Source organism: Lepeophtheirus salmonis, chromosome 13 (genome assembly GCF_016086655.4).
Source record: "Lepeophtheirus salmonis chromosome 13, UVic_Lsal_1.4, whole genome shotgun sequence".
Classification (NCBI taxonomy): Eukaryota; Metazoa; Arthropoda; class Copepoda; order Siphonostomatoida; family Caligidae; genus Lepeophtheirus; species Lepeophtheirus salmonis.
This window is the reverse complement of record NC_052143.2, coordinates 32,494,296-32,518,486: the sequence shown is the minus strand read 5'-3', so window position 1 is coordinate 32,518,486 and position 24,191 is coordinate 32,494,296. Positions and strand designations below refer to the sequence as shown.

The 24,191-nt window shown below is 29.9% G+C and overlaps 2 protein-coding genes across 4 annotated transcripts in view; one reads left to right on the top strand and one right to left on the bottom strand.

The window, feature by feature from the left end:
- The window catches only part of LOC121128531 (uncharacterized), a 345,068-nt gene that overhangs the window by 190,451 nt on the left and 130,426 nt on the right, over positions 1 to 24,191 (bottom strand). The gene's annotated exons all lie outside the window — the stretch shown is intronic.
- On the top strand, positions 1,172 to 3,152 carry eEF1beta (elongation factor 1-beta). The gene is made up of 3 exons (XM_040723527.2): positions 1,172 to 1,566; positions 1,629 to 1,998; positions 2,873 to 3,152. The coding sequence occupies exons 1-3, from the start codon at positions 1,487 to 1,489 to the stop codon at positions 3,065 to 3,067; spliced, it is 645 nt and encodes a 214-aa protein (XP_040579461.1). The 5' UTR covers positions 1,172 to 1,486; the 3' UTR covers positions 3,068 to 3,152.

Sequence of the window (24,191 nt, the reverse complement as noted above, 5' to 3'; positions counted from 1 at the left end):
ATATAATTGAAATACATTTAATGAACTGGAATAATATTTTTTTGTATGACAACTTGTAAAATATCAAAAAGAGTACATACTCCTTCTCCAGAGTGCTTTCTGTACAAGTAATATCTTGTACAATAATAATATTTATACCAAAGACATCTTTTACTAAAAAATAAACTACATGTTAATTACGCGTAACCGACGAATTCAGCTCCTTCTAATATAGAAGCTGTTTTCAAAAAATATCGTTGTACATGAAACGGATAGCTAGCTTCGTGTAGATGCAAACCTAAAACGGATATAAAATTTTGTTTTCTTCAGAAAATATTTCTGTGTGGAGGCTCAGAAAAATAAACTAACAAGCTCAGTTTTAAAGTATTTGACAAACCAAGCCGAAGCGTATGAAGATTTTATAAACCAAGCCAATTCCAATATAGGCTTGTTTACTACTCTACTTTCTATACATATATATAAATAGAACTCCTAATTACTGGAATATCCTAGAAAATGTTCTTTTAGAAGGCCATTCATACAAACATAAATAAAAAACACTTGTACTTAGACTCGAAACTTCAGACTACAACCAATTTGTTTCATTTCACAGGGCGTCCGCAGGGTTATATATTTTTTTGGGAGGGGAGGAAGGGTCGTTTTGATTGGATAAAGGTTGTTGCTCAAATGGGCAAGTTAACTTTTTCTATTAACCGTGCTAATGGGTATTCTTGTAAATTAAACAGTCTTTAAACCATGTGTAGAAAAGTGAAAATTGTATAAATTATCTTGAGTGTAAATCAAAAATTTGTTGAAACCTTTGATAAACGGCATATTTGCTGACATAAATCAAAATAAAAACTATAGTGATCCTGCCTCGCTAAATTATATTAAGACTAATATCTTGCTGGTTTACCAATATATCCGTTTTTTTAAATGTCTGCTCATGAGGATTTCGACAATCGTCACATTCCTAACCATGTATACATATATAAAATGAATTATCCAACGTACATTGAGGTTATAACATGTTTAGTTTTATTTATAAAACAAGAGCGCATTTACAGACAGAAAAGCATTTTACACTCTCACGCTTTCAATATTAAATTTCGTATTTTACTTTCTATTGAATGATGACGTCATTAGTGACGTGCCTGCCTTCCACAAATATTTCTCTTTTCATGTTTGCTTCATGGAATTCATTCAATAACCAACATAGAATTATTTCTATTAAGGCTATAAAAACTTTTTCCTAAAATAGGTAATTTCTTGGTGAAAGAAATATGTCATTTGTATTTATGTAGGTAAATGTGAAGATTTTAGAGAATGAGAAAGGGATCGAAGATCACTATGGAAGTATTTACTTGGTGTCTTGCCATTGAGATGCGCTCTTGGTCACACGTGAAAAAAAGAAGAATTTATATGCCTTAATGTCACGTGATTACTTTTGTACAAATCTTTTTGATTTCCTCTGCCGTCCACGCTTCACAGTCAGTCTCAAATCATCATGAGTGCCCCAGACGTTTCCACTCCCGCCGGCCTTGGTAAGCTCAATGGACTCCTCAACAACAGCTCCTATATCGCTGGGTAAAGGATTTAGAGAACTAAAGTATTAAGAGATTTTTAACTCCCTTTTTGACCTTCCCCAGATTTGTTCCATCCGGAAAGGACGTTGAGACTTTTAAAAAGATCGACAGTAAGAAAGTGACGGGAACGTATCCTCATGTTGCTCGTTGGTATCGTCACATCGCCTCTTACACGCAAGACGAACGATCCAAATGGGCCGGTGCTCCTGCAGCCGCCGCTGCGTCCAAGGACGACGAAGATGATGACGTGGATCTCTTCGGTTCTGACGAAGAGGAAGTCGAATCTGCGGAAAAGATTCGTATCCGTGAGGAAAGACTCAAGGCCTACAACGAGAAGAAGTCCAAGAAACCTACAATCATCGCCAAAACCTCCGTTCTCCTCGATGTCAAACCCTGGGATGATGAGACAGACATGGCTGCTATGACCAAACAGGTACACTCCTAACACATGTGGCCCCTCAAAACTAAAACTAACTAGAATGATTGGATTACCTTTTTATTCCTCCATATCATATCAACCAATTATTCAAACTAACCCTTCTTGTATGCCGGAAATTGCACTTAAATTAGTTAAAATTGATCCCCACAAAAAAAACATTGACGGATTTTATTTCAAGGACAACTCTCTTAAATTAAATAATCCGAATTGTAGTTACAATTTTTGGGTATTCATCCCACAAACTTGAATACAAAGCCTATAATGGATAGAAGTATGTCTGAAATATTGAACTGTATGTGTATATTAGTGGTGGGTTTTGGGTTTGTAAATCATAGACTGGTCATGGACCGTTATGATTTTCGTTGGACTGAACTAATCTGGTCCTTCAAAGAAGTTATGTTGATAAAAAGTCTGTCTTATTTTAAATTTTGTCTAGATTGTTTTGTTTTATAAATTGTTTATGACGTCATGTGTTTTTTTTTCAAATCGTGAACACGGAACTATTTATGAGACCGAAGAGTAAGGCCAAAAAATATAGATCCCAATCTAATCCGAAAAAATCACTCAAGACAGAACCGAAAAAGAAATTCGGTGCTGGACCGAGTCTTAACACTAATAAATCTCTTAAATCAAATTATAGCTAAAATTCTTGGGTATCCTAACTCATCCTACAAATTTGATTACAAACCCTTTAATTGACTCAAATATATGCAGGAAATATTGGGCTGTATATATATGTGACGTAAAAAAATTTGGATTTTCTCCTTCTCTTGATTTTTGCTAAAGATTGTTTTTATGTTGACTCACTACACATCTCCTTCCTCTCTCAGTACCATTTAACTAACTCGCACTTTTTCTGTATATCCAGGTTAAGTCAATTGAAATGGACGGATTATTATGGGGTGCCGACAAACTTGTTCCTATTGGTTATGGTATCAAGAAGTTGACTGTGATGTGCACCGTTGTTGACGACAAAGTATCCATCGAAGAACTTCAAGAGAAGATTGAAGCTATGGAGGATTTCGTTCAATCATGTGATGTTGCTGCTATGAACAAAATCTAAATTAGCTTCCCTTTTTTTACTCCCAAGAAAATTTATAATTGAATTCTCGTTTTAAAAATAAAATGTTAAGTGCCTTCTTAAATAAGTGTCTTTATTGAGTACTGGTTGTTTGTTTATATGGAGGTGAATATGTTGATCGTGATGTTACGCCATAACTATTGCTATTATTTTATTCTTAAACATTTGGTTTTGACTAACGATGTGTTTTGGGTAATACATTGCGAAATTTCTCACTTTGAAACATTTTTGTAACTGAAGAATTGTAAACTGTGTTCTAGAAACAAGGTAATAAATGTATAAAGAATTCCCATTCATGGCGATGCTGGATTCTTGTACTTATGCTCGACTTGCAACGAATAGGAGGTTCTACACATAGAATGGGTATTCCACTTTTTACTAAAGACAGATATAAAATGCATTGAGTAGATTACGTCGTTAACCTAATTTTAGGAGACTCATCTGTACTTTTTTAGTTTATTGACTTCCAAGAGTTACTTATTGAACCTAAAAATTGAGTTTCATTGCTCGTGACTCAAATCTTCACATGTATCTACGGTCAGTCTGGAAATGCAGCGCTTAATCAAAAATCCCGGAAGTTGTTCAAGGATGGATAATGTTTATAATTTCTGAATCATAAAGAAATATACTACAGAAACTCATTCAGATTTGTTATTGTTACTCAAATCTACTTGAGGTAGTATGTACGCACATAAATAATTAACTAATAACTGTTTAGTGAGCCACTTAATGGCAAGTGTCACAACTATATGAAAGTACTCTGCATCAATTTGTATGGAAAGTGATGATTCGGATTGCGAGTCATAGTCACTTCAAATAAGCCAATTCAACTGACCTTAGACTTGTACATTGATTAAAGGTGATAAGTCAGCCTTAATTTTGTCAGGCAAGACTTAACGAAATGGTTTTTTTTCTTCAGGATGATGCTGACACAAGACAATTGCCTTATATAAATTAAAATCTATTTTCTCTTTTTGACAAAAATTACAAAACTAAAATTGAGAAATTACGTGTGAGTATGCAAATGAAACACGTAGAGTGAAATAAATTAATTCTTGGGGAGTTATCTTATATATCAAGATAGCAAATATAAATTAAAAATTGTGTTTGTTCATCGTCGCCTAATAACTACGGACAATGCTGGTTCCTACTACTAGTATACTATATACATATAGTTGTGACCAAATGAGACGAATTGAAAAATTGGTGACGAAATCAAGAAACAAATTCTGACATAGAGATTGCCTGTTATCCGATAATCATTCTTTTAAAGGGACATCGTATCAATCCACGATTTGATTAAATAATGAACCAAAAAAAAACACGCATCTACCGTTTTAGCTTTTCTAATCGCTATATTTAGTTTTTTTCTTTATACGGATCCCTTCTTTAAATAGTTTAACACACCCGTTGTTACAAATGAGTTCTTTTAGACAATCAACTTCAAATTTTGCTTAATTAATTTAAAAGATTAAGTCAGTTGTTCAAATGTACTTCTTAATTACTAAGAATTTGTTATTACATACAGCCTTAAATTACATATATTGGCCAAAGACAGTTCCTTAAAAATTCTACCATTAATAGTGATTTCCCTTTTCTCCATTGGCTACATAACCCTAATTTTGAACAAACATTTACATATATAAATATATATATATATACAGGGTGCGGTTTTACAATTAAGATTTTTTTTAACCCGTTTTTCTGGGATCCCTTAGTCTTACAGCTTTAAAAATCAGTTTATCAGATTCAGCAGATAATTTTGTATAAGTTCTGTTTACAATGCGTTGAAAATGTCCTTCGAGTATGACCGTCGTGCAGCGATAATTGTCGCCCTCCGTGCAGGCCGTGCATCCAAAGAGATCATCGACTTTCTCAAGTTGTCCTCAGCTACCGTATACAAAGTCGCAAAGGAGTTTTGCAGGTTGCAGCCGGAAGACCATATCTCTACCAGCAAGACGGCGCACCCGCTCATACCAGCCATCTGGTACAAAATTGGCTTTCCAAATAATTTGGAGATGTTCTGGTCTAAAGAAATGTGGCGCCATAGCTCCCCGGACTGCAATCCTTTGGACTATTTCGTATGGGGCGTCTTGGAGAGGGAGTCCAACAAGCGTGCCCACAACAATTTGGCTTCTCTGAGAGCCTCCATTATTGAGGCTGTGAACAATATGAATAAAGATCACCTGATCAAGGCGTGCAGGAAGTTCTGCACCAGGTTGGATTGCATGATTAGGTTCATGGAGGGTCCCTACATTTGTATATAAATGGATTTGTAAATATCTAATGATTTAAGAAAAAAAAAGGTTAATGTCCTATTCTCGAAAATTCTTAATTGTAAAATCGCACCCTGTATACTAGTTTAAAGGGGAGTCCCAGTACTTAAAAAGAGTACTGATAATATTTTATCAATGATCATCTGAATTGACTTTCCCCTCCATAAACGCCCAAAAGAGTTTTACTTTAATCCATGTATGTACTAGACAAAATAGGTCAACTGTTCTCTATTATAATATTTATTTCGTCCCCCTCCCCCATTGTACATATTATATAGTTAATATCTTTCCTTTCATTTAATCATTTATTAGTTAAACTTCAGGAGCAATAGCTGATATCCATTTGTCTTCCTGTCTTCATCATAAACTATTATTTACAAAAATTAAGTATAATATGTAGTCAGACAATTTAAAAACAATTAATCATGACAAAATATCGTAATAAACAAACATTTTCCTGGCGTATTCAAAAGCAATGAGTTTTCTATACACTCTTTTCAAGTTTTCGTTTAATCTCTTGTGCAGAATGATGAAACCCTTTTAATAATTAAGTATCAATAAAAAAATTACAAATACTTCATTGAAATTTTAAGTACAAGTATTAGGCTTATTTTGGAGGTATTTAAGTAATTAAGAAGTACCTGCTATGTATTTAAGTGCAACTAGTATGAATAATATATTCACTTGTCATTTAGTCTCAATGATGAGTTATTCTACTTTTAAGTTTTATATGAAGTAAATGGCTGGAAGTGCAAATCTTCCTTGCAATGAAGGCAATTTATCGTACGAAATTGAGAGGACAGATCTAATCCTCTTAAGTTTGTTATATTGTCAGACACTGATTTTTATCTTCCAACGAATTAGTAGCAATTGTAGATTTTCTAACCGACGCAAAAAGATAATACGTTCAGAGTCAAACGTCAACATTTTAAACGAATTAAGTAAAATCTTTCTAACAATTTTATGTATAAAGTACATAAAAGTATTTAAGTATACACATAAGTACTCATTTTCAAACCAAGTATTCATACTCGTGTTTACATCCTTAAAAACCACATAATGCAAAAAACGCCGGACATTTAATATATTTATAAAAAAATTCGACTGGAAATTCTTGACAGGATTTTAAAATGAGGATATATCGAGAATAAAGCATTATAATACTTTAATCCAGGAAAAGGATGACGGTTGGTTACATTTTAATGCTATAAACCCAACATACATCATCTAAAAAAATGTTTTGTCTCTTCTGAGTTACAGTTATTATTGGTTCCTCCATTTTCAAAAACGGTGTGGGGAGCTTGAAAACCTAGCCATAACGGATGAAAATCAAGAATCAACTTTAAAGTATAAAAGTGCAAATATAAACCTACAAACAAAACAACCAACATCAGATAATTATGAAATAACTACAGAACCCTTAATATATGTATTTTAATATAAAAATAATAAAATATATATCATTTGAGAAGGTTGCGTGAGTAGGGAATGTAGTTCCGTTAATATTTTTCCTCTTTTTATAGATATTACGTACTTTTGATTAAAAAAAAATTTCAAAGTTTAATAATAATAATAAGAAAAAAATATGGCTTAATCCTAATAGTAATTATTAAAGTTTGGAGTGTTAATAGGAATTGATTAAGTTTAGATTTCTTTTTTTTTTAATAAGTATAAATATACGCAGAGTTGTAGTACTCGAGTAATTTTTTAAGGAACTCGAATAAGACTTAGGTTTGAATCCATATGAACTTAGTATCGCATTCACCTGCAGTTCAGAGTTGCTTGTGAATAGTTATCATTTTAACATGGAGGTTTTTAAAGAAATTCTCGTTTGGATTCCAGTATTTTTCACTTACATATATGGCCCGTCAACATAAAAGTTAGATATAATGATTTTCTCAAAATTAAGTGTGCATTACAGTTGTATTTTTTGACAAATTTTCGTCAATTTCTATCAACGACTTATTCTTATATTCTCATTTGTAGGTGCCGAAAATTGCACTTAAATTAGTCAAAATTTATCGTCACAATAAAAAAATGATAAATTGAGGGATTTTACTTGAAGATAACATCGGAACCAATATAAGTGTCTTAAATAAAATTAAAATTGTTAATTATATTTAAGACTTTTGTGTATCTAATCTAATCAAGTACATGTACCCTTAAGGAACTTTTTCCATTTAGTAAATTATTTTGGATTTGTGTTGATTTATTGATAATCTCAAAGAGTTATTATTGAAAAGTATTCACTATTAATTAATCACCCATTAATGCGATAATAAGAGTGGATACAAATTGTAGCCATTCATTATGTCAAATAAAATATAAATTAATATAATTTGCTTTCGATAATGGGAAGATATTAATTTTTGAGAATATACTTAGATCTAAAAACACAATTAAGTGAACTGCTGAATCATATTATACATAATTAACTTAATCATGTCGATAAATAATAAAGAATAGTTAGTATATAAATGTTGTGGAAGCTTACACAAATAATTAATTTTTGCATTAAATAGGATAGTACGAGTTTGCAACAACAACAAAAAAAAACCAGCAGAGCGTAAAATAAAGAAAAGTTATAAACATTGCATTTACAACGATAAAGAACAGACTCCATTAATCTCAAATGTGGGAAGAATAGGAAATAATTATTAAGTGATCGGTAAATCAACTTTGTTGACTGTACACGTCATTACTTTTATTCTATCACGGAACCTTTCATACGAAAAAAAACAAGGGACTAAGTGTTAAAATAATTTGGTATTTAGCCAATTCTTTTTAAATATTAATATTATGAGTAAATAATTTTTTTGGGATTGTACACATCTTAACATGAACAAATTCTAACTCAACCAATAGATGCTCAGATCATTAATAAAAAAAAAAGAACCAAAGACATGGAGGCCTTTCAACAACATAATATACCTTTGTGTTAATGAGGTATTCCTACCAAAATGTCTTATTGATGAAATAAAACAAGGTTAACTAATAATGAACGCTATCTTTATTTATCTCTCAACCTCTGAGTTAGCCAATTTTTCCAAACTATATTTTACAATTATTATTCATGTCTTAATAAAACTCACTAACACAAAAATACATTGTATTTTTTTTTGTCAGCTGTCGCTGTTTTTACTTTTTTCTTCTTATCAGGGTTCTGAACATTGATTTGTGGAATTATAATTAGATATTTTTAAGCGATGAACAATTCACAACAATGATTGTATAAAAATCATAATGTTGAGAATAATTAATTACCCGAATACTAACTCATTTTGCCTCGTTTTCTGTTTATTTTCAAAAGAAAATTGTGCGATGAAACAAAGTTGACGACTTGAGCAAGAACTAATTCAAGCTCAACCAATAAACTTTAAGAACACTGATACAGAGAAAAAAAAGTTGAGAATCGACAGCAGGTAGGTACTACGGAATAAAGACCCTTGTTATTATATGTTTTCTTTTTTTTTGAGAGAGGGGGGGGGGAGGGGAGAAAACAATTTGCATCAAAGATATGCTAGAATGCTTACTTCAGCCGGAGAAGTAGACACACCAAGTCAACCGATTAAATAATGAAAAAAAACAAAAACACAGACACCAAGCTGTTTCCTTTTCTAATTGTTATATGTAGCTGTTCCATTACTAACAAATCAACTCTACCTACAACACATTGTTACCTTTTCTGTATCTTGTAATCTTTAAAAAAAATAGCCCCAATATCAATCAGTAGTTAGCCATTTTTTACAAACTATGGAATTATTATTCAACTAGCAGTAGTACCTGGCATTGCTCAGAGTAATTAGGGGTCAGTCAAAAGACGAATTTAACTTCAATAGTAATATATATAGAATTTAACTACCGAAGAAGCCCTCTGTGTTACTCTTCGTTTTTACTGAGCACGTTCACACATAACTACTCAATACTTATGTCAATTCATATGACGTATTCTGTCTTCAAGAATATTAGTAAAAGTTTAAAAAAAAGTAATATGTGGGGATGTCTGATGAGTACTTTTAATCTTTAGAGTATTTACATATAAAAGCAAACAAAATTCATTTTAACATACCAGCATTAACCTATATTTAATTCAAATATTAAACATATACTGATAATGCACCTAAATTGTATTAATATACATAAGAGACCATTAAAAAAAAACGGAAAACATCCCCTTATTATGCATGGATACGACTGGAATATTTCATTAATGCAGCTACATTATTATTTATAATATACCAAAAATATTTATAGAGTTTAGAAGGTTGTGCCTGGTTCAGCGATTCTATCGGTGCCAATCTCCGTATTTTCATTTAAACGGGTTTGGTTACGATCTTTGATCTCGGTTCCAGTCTTCGGTTTCTTTTTCATGCATGATCAGTTTGATAGCAGGCACTTAAAACAAGGGGCTTCGCTAGAAAATTCAGGCCCAGGGATGGATATTCGATACAAACTGAGTAAGTAGTGTCCCAAATTCCAACAGGGGGTCCAAAAACTAATACAAAGGGGGCCTCAGCTAAAAATGTATTAGTGTAGAGGGGAGGCTTGGAAAGTAAAGTTTGGGAAACGCTGCCTTAAAAAATATTATAGGGCCTTGACAAGCTTAGTAGCGGACCTGGATCGATAATCTACCGAACCCCGTACCTCTTTTATTTATACTGTCTGGTCCTTTGAACCACTTTTTCAGATCCATAAGAAGCCCTTAGCTTTTTGGAGCTCAAATACAACTGTATCACCCTGGGGACGTAAAAAAATCATAGGAAAACGCTGTAATTGCACAAAAATAACTCAGAATATTCACTTATTGATTTAAGCTAGTATATTTTTTTATATTATATATTTTATTTTCTTTATATATATTCTATATAGGAACAAAAGCACAAGCACCGAGATCGATAAGTAAATATATTCCGGTTTTGGTTCAACTTTGTCGGTTCCGATTCTATTTGTTAAAGAACCGGAACCGCTTGAAGTGTAAAACTGCTTAGGGGACAATCTTGACAGTCTACTATACTATATACATACAGTGTACCATGTACACACGTTCGATGCTATATGCACACACCTCCAATAGTTCATGTATGCGACTACATTGTTATTATAGATCAAAATATGTTTTTGCAACTTACATAAAAGATTAATTAGTATACACAGTGCACCCAGTACTCGTCTTCCTATATTCATACATACAAACTTTAACTAATTACATTAGATAGTTATTGGGAACTGTTCACAACTTAACAAAAACTACTTCTAATGCAACCAATCAACGTTCATAACACTGATTAGAGAAAATGAAGCAAAAACAGCGATAGTTGACAAAAATACACCATACAGTTTATCTTTTTGTGTAAGTGTGGTAAGCCATTATAATCAATCTCCCAATATTGGGAATTTTTTTTTATCTTTAATCTGATTGTCTACAATATCAGTACTTTAGTCACTATTTTTTTTGGGAGGGGGTCTATATTTTGTATTGTGAGTGACTTGTTGGAGTGACTATAGGCAACCCACACTTAATACCCTGTCAAATACTACTAATGAAAAAAAAAATATCGGAGCCTAGATTTCCCTGGACGACAGATGATTACGGCCCTGAATATTTATTGTTTGGACCAGGGTTTTAATCTTTTTACCCCTTAATAATCCTTTAAAAGAGAGTCTAACAGAGGAAATATCACCACATGATATTTATATATATTTTGAATGTGGCTCTTTTTGTAGTTGACCTTCAGATAATCACAATGACCTTTATTCATCTAGAAAAATTTGGCATGCTGACTATGCCAATAATTTATCCTAAGGAGTACCTCCTTGGATCCTGTCGTCCCAATATTTATATAGCTACGGTTTTAAAAACCTTCCCTCGTCAAAAAAGAATGTGTAGTACCAAAATAAGTAAAACCTATTATTCTACTCTATCGTTTAAAATAAAACCATTTCTAGGATATTCATTATTCAATCAGGAAAAATATAGGAAAATCCCTATCAAAGAATTTACTAAGGAAAAAAAAAAAATTAAATTGGCTATAATAAGAAATCAAATTTGACCTAACAATTTTTTTTTTTTGCATAAAAAATGCATTGAAATGCACTTATCAAATATGGATAAATTGATAAATAAATAAAATTATATCCATTGTTATTTATAGTTATAGAATGACATTTTCTCACACCTACAATATGGTACTCGGACATTTTCTAAAATTTTAATAGAACTATATATTTAGGTCCCTTATAAAAACGTTCATTTTGTCATTCAAGACTAGACAAAAAGTATTCGTGAATGGCTCTGAGTAATTTTGCTGCGAATATTTTAGCCATGGTAACTTTGCTTCGTATATTTTCACCTCTGATGATTTTGCCTTCCGAAGATTTTTCGCATGATATACAGCCTTTTTATATTTTTATACCATAAACTCAAACTTTACTTTAGTATTTACTGTTGTTGTCTCAGCTATGGATAAGAAAAAAAAAAAGAAAATGGCGAGGAAATAAAGAAGTAATATTGTTTGTAAGGACAAAGGAGTAATAGATCACGGATCTATTTCGAAAGGAGTCATTGACTAGTATTGCCTTATTCATAGTCATTTTCTTCGTTTAGGCTTGAAGAAATGTAAAAAACTCCATCGATAGCAAAAAGGACTAAAGGTGAAGTTTGAACCTACATATAATATAAACCATAACAAGGCAGCAAGACGTGACGTAACAAGACTAAATAAGACATAAAAGACTAAATATACATTTTCAAGACGAATTGAAAAATGTAGTACAAAATTAACATTGAGAACAAAAGAAAATTCCTTTTCAAAATAGTTTTTATTAATAAAATTAATTAAAGTCATATTTTATGAAATACTTCAATAGATGAGACAATATTGAACGTACCAAGACGAATTTTAAAATAACTAACGAAATTTACTTAGGCATAACTTAATAATAATTTCGATGTAATATAAAATTATGATTTTAAATACAGTTTGTTAAAATACATCCATTATTAATTATAAAACAATTTCCCTCTCTTTTTAACAAAATAAAAACAAGACCAAATACGACGTAAAAAGACAAAATGTTCATTTAGAAGACGAATTGAAAAATGTAAATTTAAAACTGAGTAAAAAACAAAATTGCTATTAAAAATATATATTTTTTTAATAAAAGTCATATTCCATGAAATAAATAAGACGACATTTGACAAAACAAGACGAATTTTAAAATCATAGACAAAATTTACACAACAATATCTTTATATTAATTTCAATACTATGCAAAATTTTAAATATATTTTGTTAAAATAAATCCAATAAAAAAAAAAGCCCGAATTTTAGTTGTTCCATTCCTATGAGGTTCAGATCTCTAAAAGAATGTATATAATGGTTTCAAGGGTTTTTTTAAAAGTCTAGCAAACAATTTTTTACCTTTGGACATTTTATTTTGTTGTTTCGTTGGTTTATATGGTTTTTTTATTTAAACCCTCTTCAAAAACACCATCCTTATTTATTTGAGAAACTTATTTACATAAGTATGGCACATTTATCAATGTCAAAAGGTGAGACCACAATAAATTTGAAAATGCTGAATGAAGTTCTTATTGTACTTTAGTCCACACATTTTCTCTTGATTGATTGCAAAAATTAAATCCTTATTGTGTTACTAATATAAATGATGTAATTTCGTAAAATTAATGTATGGAAAATTATAAAAAAAACGAAAATGTATCTCCGTGTATTTTACAACATCTTAAAAATATTTTCAGCATATGAAATAAATAAAAATTCATGCATCTAGATCGTTAAGATGATTATCCATAAAATGGTACAAAAAAAAAAAAAGCTTGCTTTAAAAAAATATATTTTGCCCATACATTTATCTAATCAAAGAAAGTGTATAAAATTGTTAAATATAAATTCAATTCTAAAGGTGTATTTCAACTAGCGTTGTGTACGACCTTTATTTGTTACAGTCCATTCTTAGAACCGGTCTTGAGAACTGTCAGTCCTTGAATTTTTTATAAAAATTACAAATATAAAATTTTTTGGAATTTTTTTCTCGAAAATCTGCAGCTATTCACAAGAAATTTGAATAAACATATTTTAATTGGGGGTTATATTTATACTTAGTTATATAATTTATTCCATTATTCCATTTTCTAATTAAAAAAGAAAAATAACCCACAATTACGTCAAAGGACAACTTCCCCCTTTCTTTAACCCCCGAACAAGTATCCCCCGTCCTTTTACGACCCTAGCATTTCCCTCCCCCAGCCATTTACCCCTTCCCCCATTTTTTGTTATCATTATTATTGAGAAGTATAATAAGCAAATTATAAAAAAAATAAAAGAATGCCAAAGTAATAATTGAATGTTGTTTGTAGCGGTTGTTGGGCAATGCAACTTTGATGTTCGAATCAGAAAGTAATTATTTCATCACAACTTTAATACTAAAATAATAACACTTTCAATTAAAAGGGTATACTAGACCTAATTGTTTCGCCATATGCATCGTACATAACTTCAAAAAATATTTAAGCTTAAATCCATGAGCTAAAATTGTCAAAACATTTGTTTTTAGTTGGTCGTTTTATACAATGAATTTAGGGATTGATTATTGAAGGAGTATATACATCACGTCAAAATAAATGTATGAGAAGGGATTTTAGGATAACTCCTATAATTAGATACGGTGAAATAGAATAATGAATATCAAAAATACATATTTAAATAGGTTAATTATATATATATATATAGGTATGATTCTAATTTTTAATATATGCATCATATCAATATTACAAAAAACAAATAGAATCATCACAATTTTTCTCAAGTAATATCAACCCCATATTCGTAATGGAAAGTCTCAAAATACTAACATAGATGCATATAAATAATATCTCATATTTGATGAGATATATTAAAATTTCATATTAGAAGAGACGGACAACGTAGAAAATCCAACTTTGTACCCTCCATGATTAGAATCTTTGAAGGTCCTAAGTATCATATGACAAATGTATTATTACTAGAGATGGTCGACAGGATTCGAGTTTTCCGACTCAACTTGAAGTTAAGTTCATATTTTGAAAACCTTGCGACTCAACTTTGACTGTAAAGCTCATTTTTTCTGAACTGAAGAAAAACATTCCCCCTATAGACCCTATATTTTGGTTAAGGACTTGAAATGCCTGAAATTAGTTAGAAAGAAATCTGAGGCCTCGATGAAAAGTTTCAAGGACTTGGACTTATGAAGTCTTGATACTAGATTTGGAGTTGTAGTGTAATTACTTTTTAAACTTCAGATTATCACTTCAGACAAGACATAGCCTATTTAAGTTTTTTATTTTGATATCCATGACTGTATTTTCCGGATTTAAAGTGTTTATTGGGTCAGTCAATACTTTGGACCTTCAGAAATACACATTATGACATGATAGTATATATAAAAGAATTAATTGAATTATACACATTGAATAATAACCTGCTATTTTATAATTTTAATTTAAGTTCATAGCTATTCTCAAAAAAATTTAAAAAATCCAAAACTGTTCATAAAAAATTATATTTTTTTGGAATTTTTTTTGAAAATCTATTTCTTTTTTCCAAAAATCCATTCCTATTTTCCAAAAAATTTAAAAATCCATTTCTATTTTTCCAAAAATTTCAAAAATCCATTTTTATCTTCAAAAAACACAATTTTTGTACAAGAAACTCAAAAATCCATACCTATTTACATAAAATTTAACTCTTTGGAAAAAATTCGAAAATTTAACTTTTGGAAAAAAAAATCAAAAATTAAATTTCAGATATTAAATCTACAAGTAAAAAGCAAAAATTCTTTTTTTTGGGGTTGGGGGATACAGCCCACTCACTCCCTGTGGACACCCCTGAGTATTGCTTATATAATTACTTACATTTATTTGTATATTAAAATTGTAGCGTAGTTTCCTTATATATGGGGTTCTTAATTTTAATGCATCCAATGATGTAACTCAACTGTTGGTTTTGGGTAATGAATAAATAATATAGAAATGAAAATAAAGTGTAATTTTTCACTATTAATTTTCATAATTTACGACTCTACTGATATTCCAAAATGAATGATCCTGCATTAATACATGTGTTTTTTGAAGTATCAACAAATTATATACTAAAGTAGTATTTAAAAAAAATAATTTATTGTATATTTTTCTTTAAATAGCCCCTGCATATTTTACAAACCAACTTTTCCTTCTAAAGTCCTTTCTATAGCTTCAAAAATATTTTAAAGCAATGCTTATATATGTACATAGGTTTCAAAAGGGAGAGAATTTGTGAATTAAAATGTTTATTGTTTGTAGGATTGGACACGTGATGACAATTTACATTTTCGTATAACTAAAGGACTCTAGGCAAGGATCAGTTAAGGGAAAAATAAACAATTCAATCTAAAAACAAGGAAGACTATGTTCCTAACGTAGTAGCCCTTATTCTTTTCTTTTCACTTGGGGGAGACGCCAAGTTCAAACTGGCTGCATCCCTAGAGGAACATGTTACAGTTTCTAATTTTAAGCCAATCATAATTGAGAATGACTAAATCCTACCTTCTTTGCCTTGAGTGTCCACGCTTTCCCTAGAGTCCTTTAAGTAGAACAGAAATGGCCAAAGCAGCATTTTCTCTCCTTCAAATAAGAAATATTTTAAAAAACAAAGTCTCTTCATTTTGAAAGGGAAATTGGTTGAGGTTTGGAGATAATAATATGCCAAGTTCTTAAAAATAAATTACGTTTACGTACATCAGAGATGTTCTTTAGTATATTAAATCAACTGGAATATAGTCAGGCGGGTTGTAGGATTTTTTGTTGGAGAGAAGTGATGTATTTTTTTATTAAATAAAATGTGGCCTTTTTCTTTTTTAGAAAGGTCGAAATATTTTTTGGACTTTATAAGAAACATTAGGCTTATATGTATCGAATTACGTTTTTCATAAGAAAATTTTGATAAGTAAATATTTTTTTGAATAACTTTTTTATAGAAAAGACCCAAATTCTTTTGGACTCTATGGTGAGTGGTTTAAGGTAACAGCTCGCTGAGATTAAAGAATGTGGTGTGAATCATCTCTACAGATGATTAAAAGTATTTTTTAAAAGAAAATTATGCTACTAACTGAAGGACAAGTATGTAATTGTTTTCAGAATCCATTATTAACTCTTCCTGAAAAATGTTTTTCTTACCATGCAATTAGTTTGACAGTCAGCTTTTTATAGTAACAATACACTTTGCTACTTTTGCAAGGAAGAAAAAGAAACAACATCGTATTACTTATATGAATGTAAAACACTTGGCCAATATATGATACATTGACAACATCACTGGGAGTAATTTTTGGAAGGCCATAAGAAAGGAATGATTTTTTTGTCTTCACATAATAAAGTAAGCTATATACGCATGCAGTGGTTGTAAAACTGCAGTATTGTTTGTATACAATCAAGGCAGATAAAATGAAAATTAGTACATCTATATTGTTCCCCGGAATAATATTGAATCTATATTCGATGCAACCAAATCAGCTTATTTTATGAAAATTACTTAATAAATATTAATAAATAAATTGACCATATATCAATCAAAATCTACCTTTTTTAAAGGCAATTAAAACCAAAAAAAATGAAATTTTCAATTAATTCTATAACTACACCTAGCCTATAAAGCAATTGAAGAAAAAATGAAAAAGATATTCACTTCTATGTAATGTCCGTCATTTTGCTCAATTTTTTGGTGGTTCGATACATTTTTTATAAACTGTAATCCAGATAAAGTAATAAATAATTCATTTTTCATATACTTAAATGTTTTTATCAATTTTTTATTTACGTTGATTTTAAACTATATAGTTCTTTCATGTCGAAATATATTGTACTGAATCGTAGTTATACTCTAAGAACTTGATTTAAAAAGAAAAATGTTCTAAATGACAAACTTTTAAAGGTTGAAAGTTTAAATGGTCATTTATGTGTTTTTCCGCCAAAATGACAAAATAAATGTGGGGTTCTGCCTGTGGGCGCTACAAGACTTCATTTTGTTGCATTGTGTAATTTATTGATTAAGTGAAAAAGTGACTTGCACTGTGTCTAATCGAATTAACATCGTGTTTTATTATTATTTAATTGATTCAAAGTACAATAACGCACTAAATTTGAGATACATTCGAAACACCAACTTCTGTATTGTGTTTATAAAATTTAAAAAAATGGAACGCAGTGGCAGATCACAGATTTCATACAACTATGTTTATCTTTTAGGATGCTTTGTTTCAAAACTGAAAAGAAATGGGGCTTAACAACACTATTAATCAAACAATTGTTGTTGGTGACCACAACAATGCTTTTTATTTATCAAAAAAAATTTAATATTTGTCCTTTTTTTTCAATTTTTATTAATAACTATTGATTTTTGAAATATTTTATACAAAAGTTTAAATAAAATTAAAATTATTTTGATGGAAGTTTTTTCCCCAAAAAATTTAATGTTTGAAATTTAATTTTTTGATTTTTTTTCCCAAAAAATTTAATATTTGAAATTTAATTTTTTGATTTTTTTTTCCAAAAAATTTAATTTTCTTTGAATAACCATTGACTTTTGAAATTTTTATTCAAAAAAATTTCCCCCCTAAAAAATAAATAAATACTAAAGACGTTCCTGTCAAGCTGTTATAATTAATAGTTTACTTTACGTGTGACAGTGCTGATGAATAACGGATATTACCACTAAGGATTTGAAGAGGAATTTAAAGCAATGTTTGTCTGTTCGTCAACGTCTAATAACTTTGTGCAATGTTGGATACGATAGCTAATTCTGAATATACTTATTATTGAATCTTCCCGAATATTAGAGGAATTTTTATCAACAGTTCACTGTATATTAAACGACCTTGGATCTTAAAGTAATATATATAAAAAAAAGTGAGCAAAAGTGGAAAAAAGGAGATTATACAAAAAGGAGATAAAGACCACAAAACCTCTTAACCAATTCGGAATTTACTTTTTTAATTAATGAATTCTTCATGGGTACATCATTTTTTAAGTTAAAGGCTCTGATTTAAATCATATTCATTTCATCAAAAAACAGATCAATATTAAATTTAAAACCATTGTATTTAACGTTCATATTTGCTCACTTTTATTATTTGATAAAAAAACCTAACAAATGTCATACAAAGAAATTGAATTATTTTTATCAAAAAATCTTGTTTTTGACAAACTTCAGGAAAGTATTCACTACAGGATTTGAAAGGAAATTAACAGAGGATCAAACTATATTTTACTCAAAACTTTAAATGTTTTATCTTGAAAATTCATCATCATAAATAACTCAATAGTTTGACTTGACAATGATTTCAAAAAAATATTATAGTCGTAGTTCAAAGAGTCGGTATATTATTATGGAAAAAAGATTAAAATATCCTACGGTAACTACAATCATAATTCTTTATTATCTAAAAAAGTCTTGCTTCAAGAAAAAAATCGTATAATATATCACTGGAATCAAGTAGCAGAACGTCAGTTGGAGGTCTCAATTAATATGGATTATAACTCAAATCCATCATTACTTCTATAGAAAATTTTATTTTCTCCCATAAAGGTTGAAATATGCATATGTAGTGTGATTCAAATACTCTGAGTAGAAATTGAGGATTGATCTGAGTAACTCCTGCATGTATAACTCCTATATACAAAGTAGGATTTATATTCATTTTCTTCTCCTCACAGCTGCTTCAAGCTGATCTAATAAAACATCGTGACAGCTAAGCCGCTCTTCTCCAAAACATATATAGAAATATTTGGGCGATAACATTCATTTTCTGTTGTTGTTTTTACATACCAGGGGGACATATTATCATCACTGCTTATTGCTATCACATCAAAAATAATGGGGACAGCTTTGCTGAATTCAAAAAGAAAAAGATTATGGTAAGAATTACAAAAATACCTTCAAATTTCATATTTTTTTAACTCTTACATATAAACTATTAATAGTGATAGAAATCGTGTGTATAATGGGCATGTTTTGAAAAAAAGAAAAGAAAAATCAACAGAGTAACCTTGACAATTTGAAGAAAGATTTGGAGGAGATCAGCTACAATTAGCAGTGAAATAAACACTGATATCGACAATAATTATTCCAATGTCGATCACCAATTCTACTTTGAGTCCAACAAGGACTTACAAATTATAACTCTGCAACAAGTCCTCAAGGTGACACTACCTCATTTATGAGCACAATCAGGTTTTGCATATAATTGAATCTATTTAGGAAAGGAAGTTGACAACTCAAAAATTAAATTATAATAACTGCTAAGAAAAAGAAAATTTATTCTTTAGATTACCAATTCCAAAAAAATGGGCAGGAGATTTGTGGACAGTGGGGCGGGAAGGGATGAGAAAATTATATATACAGTTGATAATTATTTTAGAATTGAAGACCAAATATAATTGAAATCCCAAAAATGTTTATCAATATTGTGGTCAAAATAGTTTTGTCTTAATAGATCAAAGATTAAGTTGCATCATCTTCATTTATCAAATGGCGTGTCTGATAGGTCTAAAAATTACCTATTATCGATACTCACTAATAAAACAATAATAACGATAGTTTATTATCTGCAGGAATCTGATATTTGTTTTTGTAAATTGATTGAATTAATGTTTAATTTTCTTTGTGCTTCTAATTATATATGTATATGAAGATAAATAAAAAAAAAATGAAAATTTTATCAAGTTACATCAGTTATTAATGAAATTAATGATTTTAGATTATCTTTTGGTAGTATATTTTTGAAAATGAGATATTGGGGCATTAAAATAACAGGCTATATATATAATAAAAGTCGAATGAAATGTTAATCTACTACTATAATTTTTTGAGGGATAGTTAGTTTTGTTGAATTAAAATATAGTTGTAACATATCCTTTTTCTCCAACATCAAAAATATACAGTTTTATTTGAATTTTCTCTTTTTAGCCCAGATAATTGGATTTCCTTTAAAATAGTTCAAAAGTTGAATTATCAAAAATAAATCGATCATATCTATAACGACAAGAAATTTAATAACTAAAATGCCCTACAAAAGTGTGTTAGGAAACGTTCAAAAGGGTTCACATAATGAGAAAAAGTGGTCATAGTACATTTATCAATAACTCAACTCATGTTCTTAGCTTTTTTGAATGGTATAATTTTTTTATACTATTAAAAAATAGAGACTGCTTAAGAATTTTTAGTATAGTTGATAATTTGTATTTCTTAAATTTTTTTTAGCACTTCTACAATTAAATAGCAACAGAAACGCCAGACGGCAATCTTGGCCCTTCATTTGATTGGTTTCGGTGGCTGGGCTATAGCGAAAAGTGAGTGGACCAACTTTCAAGAACGTCATTGTATATTTGTTTCAGCCAATGCCAGATTTTTTGAAAATTAAAGGGGTTGGGATACTTTCTGGGAAATATATATATATATCTACTAAAATATATTATTATAATTGATATTTGTCCGCTCATAAAAACACATAACCAGGATATTTATTTCACAAAAGGAGATGGATAAATGACTTAGAAATAGAATAAAAGTTATTCGGAATTCTAAGTTATGCATCTAGAGATATGTTTCTTTCTGATCAGACCGGATTCTTTGGCTCTGGGGGGGCAAGTTTTTTTATTTTTGGTAAAAAGATGATTTTTTTCATAAAACAAGATCGATTCTCCATGACTCCATTTTTTTTTCCAGATATGGGCAAGATTTTTGTCGAAAATGCACCAAAAGAATTAAAAATCCAAAAACTAACTATTATACTGACGGAAAAAGGGGGAACGTATATTGAATAAGAATTAAAAAAGGGAATTAGGAAGAGGATTAGGGAGTTACTCTAAATTTGTAACTTCTTATGTTGGAAGGAGGAACACATTTCTAATTAATATGTTGTCTATCGCCAAGTTTTACTAAATTTTGGAGTTATTTAACGCATTAATAAAATAATTCGAAATTAAAGATATAATAGTATATATAAAACATTTTTTAAATAGAAATTGGTCCAAAATTGAATAAATTATACACATTTATAATATCTAGAAGTCGTTTAGTGCATCCTGTAGAATCACAAAATATACATTAAAATTGTGTATTATAATGTATAAATGATAGCAAAAACTAAATCATATTTGTCAACTTTTGATAAAAATAATGGATAAATAGTTTTTTTTGAGGAGTACATGTAAGTTTTTCGGGGTAACAATATTTTTGTAATGATGCAATTAATTTCAATTGTTTTTAATTAAACTTTTGTCATTTGAATTATTGATTTTTTTTTGCACTAGCTTTATCAAAATTCAGAACTCAATCATTCAGAAGGAGTTTGAGATTTTGTTACTCTCAGTGCAATGGGTTCAATTGCAACAAGTGTTCCAATGCTCCTCATATTTTTTATTTTTCTTTAATATTTAACTATTTTTATAAACTGGCATTGCCTGTATATATTAGGAGTCTAGAACCGACAAACTTTGTCTAAAAATATAAAGGATAACTCCCTCTCAAATCTTCAGTTTTATTCTCCATTTTTTATGAGTGAGCATACTCACACATAGTTACTCAATACTTGGATGTTTTCTCCTCAAGAATCAAAGAATCAAAATAATAACAGTTTGATAATTTTTTTCCTAATATGACGTGATGTATGTAGGTGTTATTTGGGTGAGCTTCGTTGCTAAACTTCATCTAAAGTCACACCCATTAGTTATTATTTTATATAATGATTTTTTTTAGATATGAGCTTTTGCACAACACGGTCCATATTAAAAACTGAGTCCTCAACTAATATTTAAAAGTATAAAATATGAGCAGGCCTTAATTGCCTTAAAAAATATCATTCCTTTTTACATACTGTTCTTATATAACTCTATACATATAATCCAAACTTTTCTTTTTTAATATGATGTACATGCTTGATGCTACATGCAAAACGCCTGCGAGATTTCATTAATATGACTACATTGCTATTTAGATTAGATCAAAAATGATCAAATTACAGAAATATATACATACATATATCTTTTACTTTCATTATATAGATTTTAACTGAAGGTCAATTTATTTTAGGTGCTGCAACCTTCTTTGGCAACGGAGACAGTTGCAACATTTGATGGGCTGAATTCATATGTAATTTGCAGATAAACTACGGACTAGTGTTGTTCGGTATACCGAAACTAAAGTGGTGTATGGATTTTAAACCGTGTGCGGACACTTTTACGCAAGCCTTATTGCCAAAAGCCATTTTTCTGAACGGACACATTGACAAATGACCCCTTTGCAGAAAAAATAATGAACATACCTGATATTTATTCATGCTGTAATATGTTACATCCATTTTAAAAGATAAAATATTTAATAACTATATGTCTCAAATTGCAATCAATAAGTGTTGGATTAGTTTATATATGCTTTTTTGTTATGAAGATGTTTCAACAGCTGGCTTGAACCGCTATTAAAACTGTTGTAACGAAGACCATCGCAATCGTCCCATAAATAAATTAAAATTAGAGAAAATGTTTGAAGAAGAGAATGAGTCAATCAATGGTTGGGACTCAAGGGATAATACGAATTAATCAATCGATAGGACGAATGTGTTAGAGCTCCTATGTACTTGGTTAAGTTCTGATGGACACTCTGTTAATCCAAGGTCGTATCTGACGCTATAATTATCAAGATGTCAAATATATTTTTAATTTTTTCACAAAGTGTCTGTTCGGCAAAATGGCGTTCGGTAAAGTGTTTTAGAGTTGTTTTAAATGGTACACCAATCACCGACAACGTAGCCCCCTTAAATTCCTGACTATTTCACACACATGAAACAAGCAATATGTTATGTGTTCTTTAAAAAAATGTCCGCGAAATTCTGAACTGGCTCCTACTCAATACAAAACTTTTACAGATACCTCTGTAAATAGATTTGAATTGCTCTTTCAATTATTTTTTCTCAAAAAAGGTATCAAAAAGTACCGAGATACGAATACCTATTTGGATACTGGAATCGCAACGAAAATATTGGTATTGTGACAACATTTCTACTGACTAGTATAATCTCTAAATACAACCAAATATAATAGCAGATATAGGTATGCTGTTGATAACTTTAGCATGTCTGAGGTAAGTAAGTTCTGATTAATTGAGCTAAAAGTGTCCCATGTCTCTTCAATATCGAAATATATTATGTCAAAAAAAAAATATATACCAAAACGTGACTAAAGCCTTTGTCGTGATAAATGATTACTCATTCCACTACTCAAGCAATCCCATTTAATCTCTCTCCATGACCCAAATTCTCTATACAAAAAGAGTTACAAGTATTCACTTTGAAAACAATTGCCTCTGTAAAAGGTTTTCTTATCCTTTTTTTTTTACTACACTAGTCGTATCAATAATAAATGACGGAATATTTGTAGAGAGGTTAAACAAATATGTAGAACATGAGGCAACATGAAAATCGTAATTAATTGATTTTTATTTGACTTGGAGTAACTAATTATGTTTTGTTCGTGTACCATATATAAATGATTATTGAATTTAAGGCTACAATTTTTTTTTTCAATCCTTTTTTTCTGTATAATTATTTTGACAAAATAATAAATGATAAGGAAAAAAGGGGTAATAAATGTATGTTAGTAGTTGAAATCAGAGATTCAAATGATATTACCTTCCGGTATGGTATAGTTGCTTACAGCTAGCTGTCATAATGCTTCATTAAATTAGCTGCGAACAGCTATGAGATGAAATAAATAAACAAACACAAACCCCACTCTGTATCTAGCA

Excerpts from the sequence above, each read along its gene's own strand:
- eEF1beta (XM_040723527.2), top strand. The coding sequence starts at position 1,487 with ATGAGTGCCCCAGACGTTTCCACTCCCGCCGGCCTTGGTAAGCTCAAT. Across the intron at positions 1,567-1,628 it reads AACAGCTCCTATATCGCTGG|ATTTGTTCCATCCGGAAAGG; the intron begins GTAAAGGATTTA and ends GACCTTCCCCAG. Across the intron at positions 1,999-2,872 it reads TGGCTGCTATGACCAAACAG|GTTAAGTCAATTGAAATGGA; the intron begins GTACACTCCTAA and ends CTGTATATCCAG.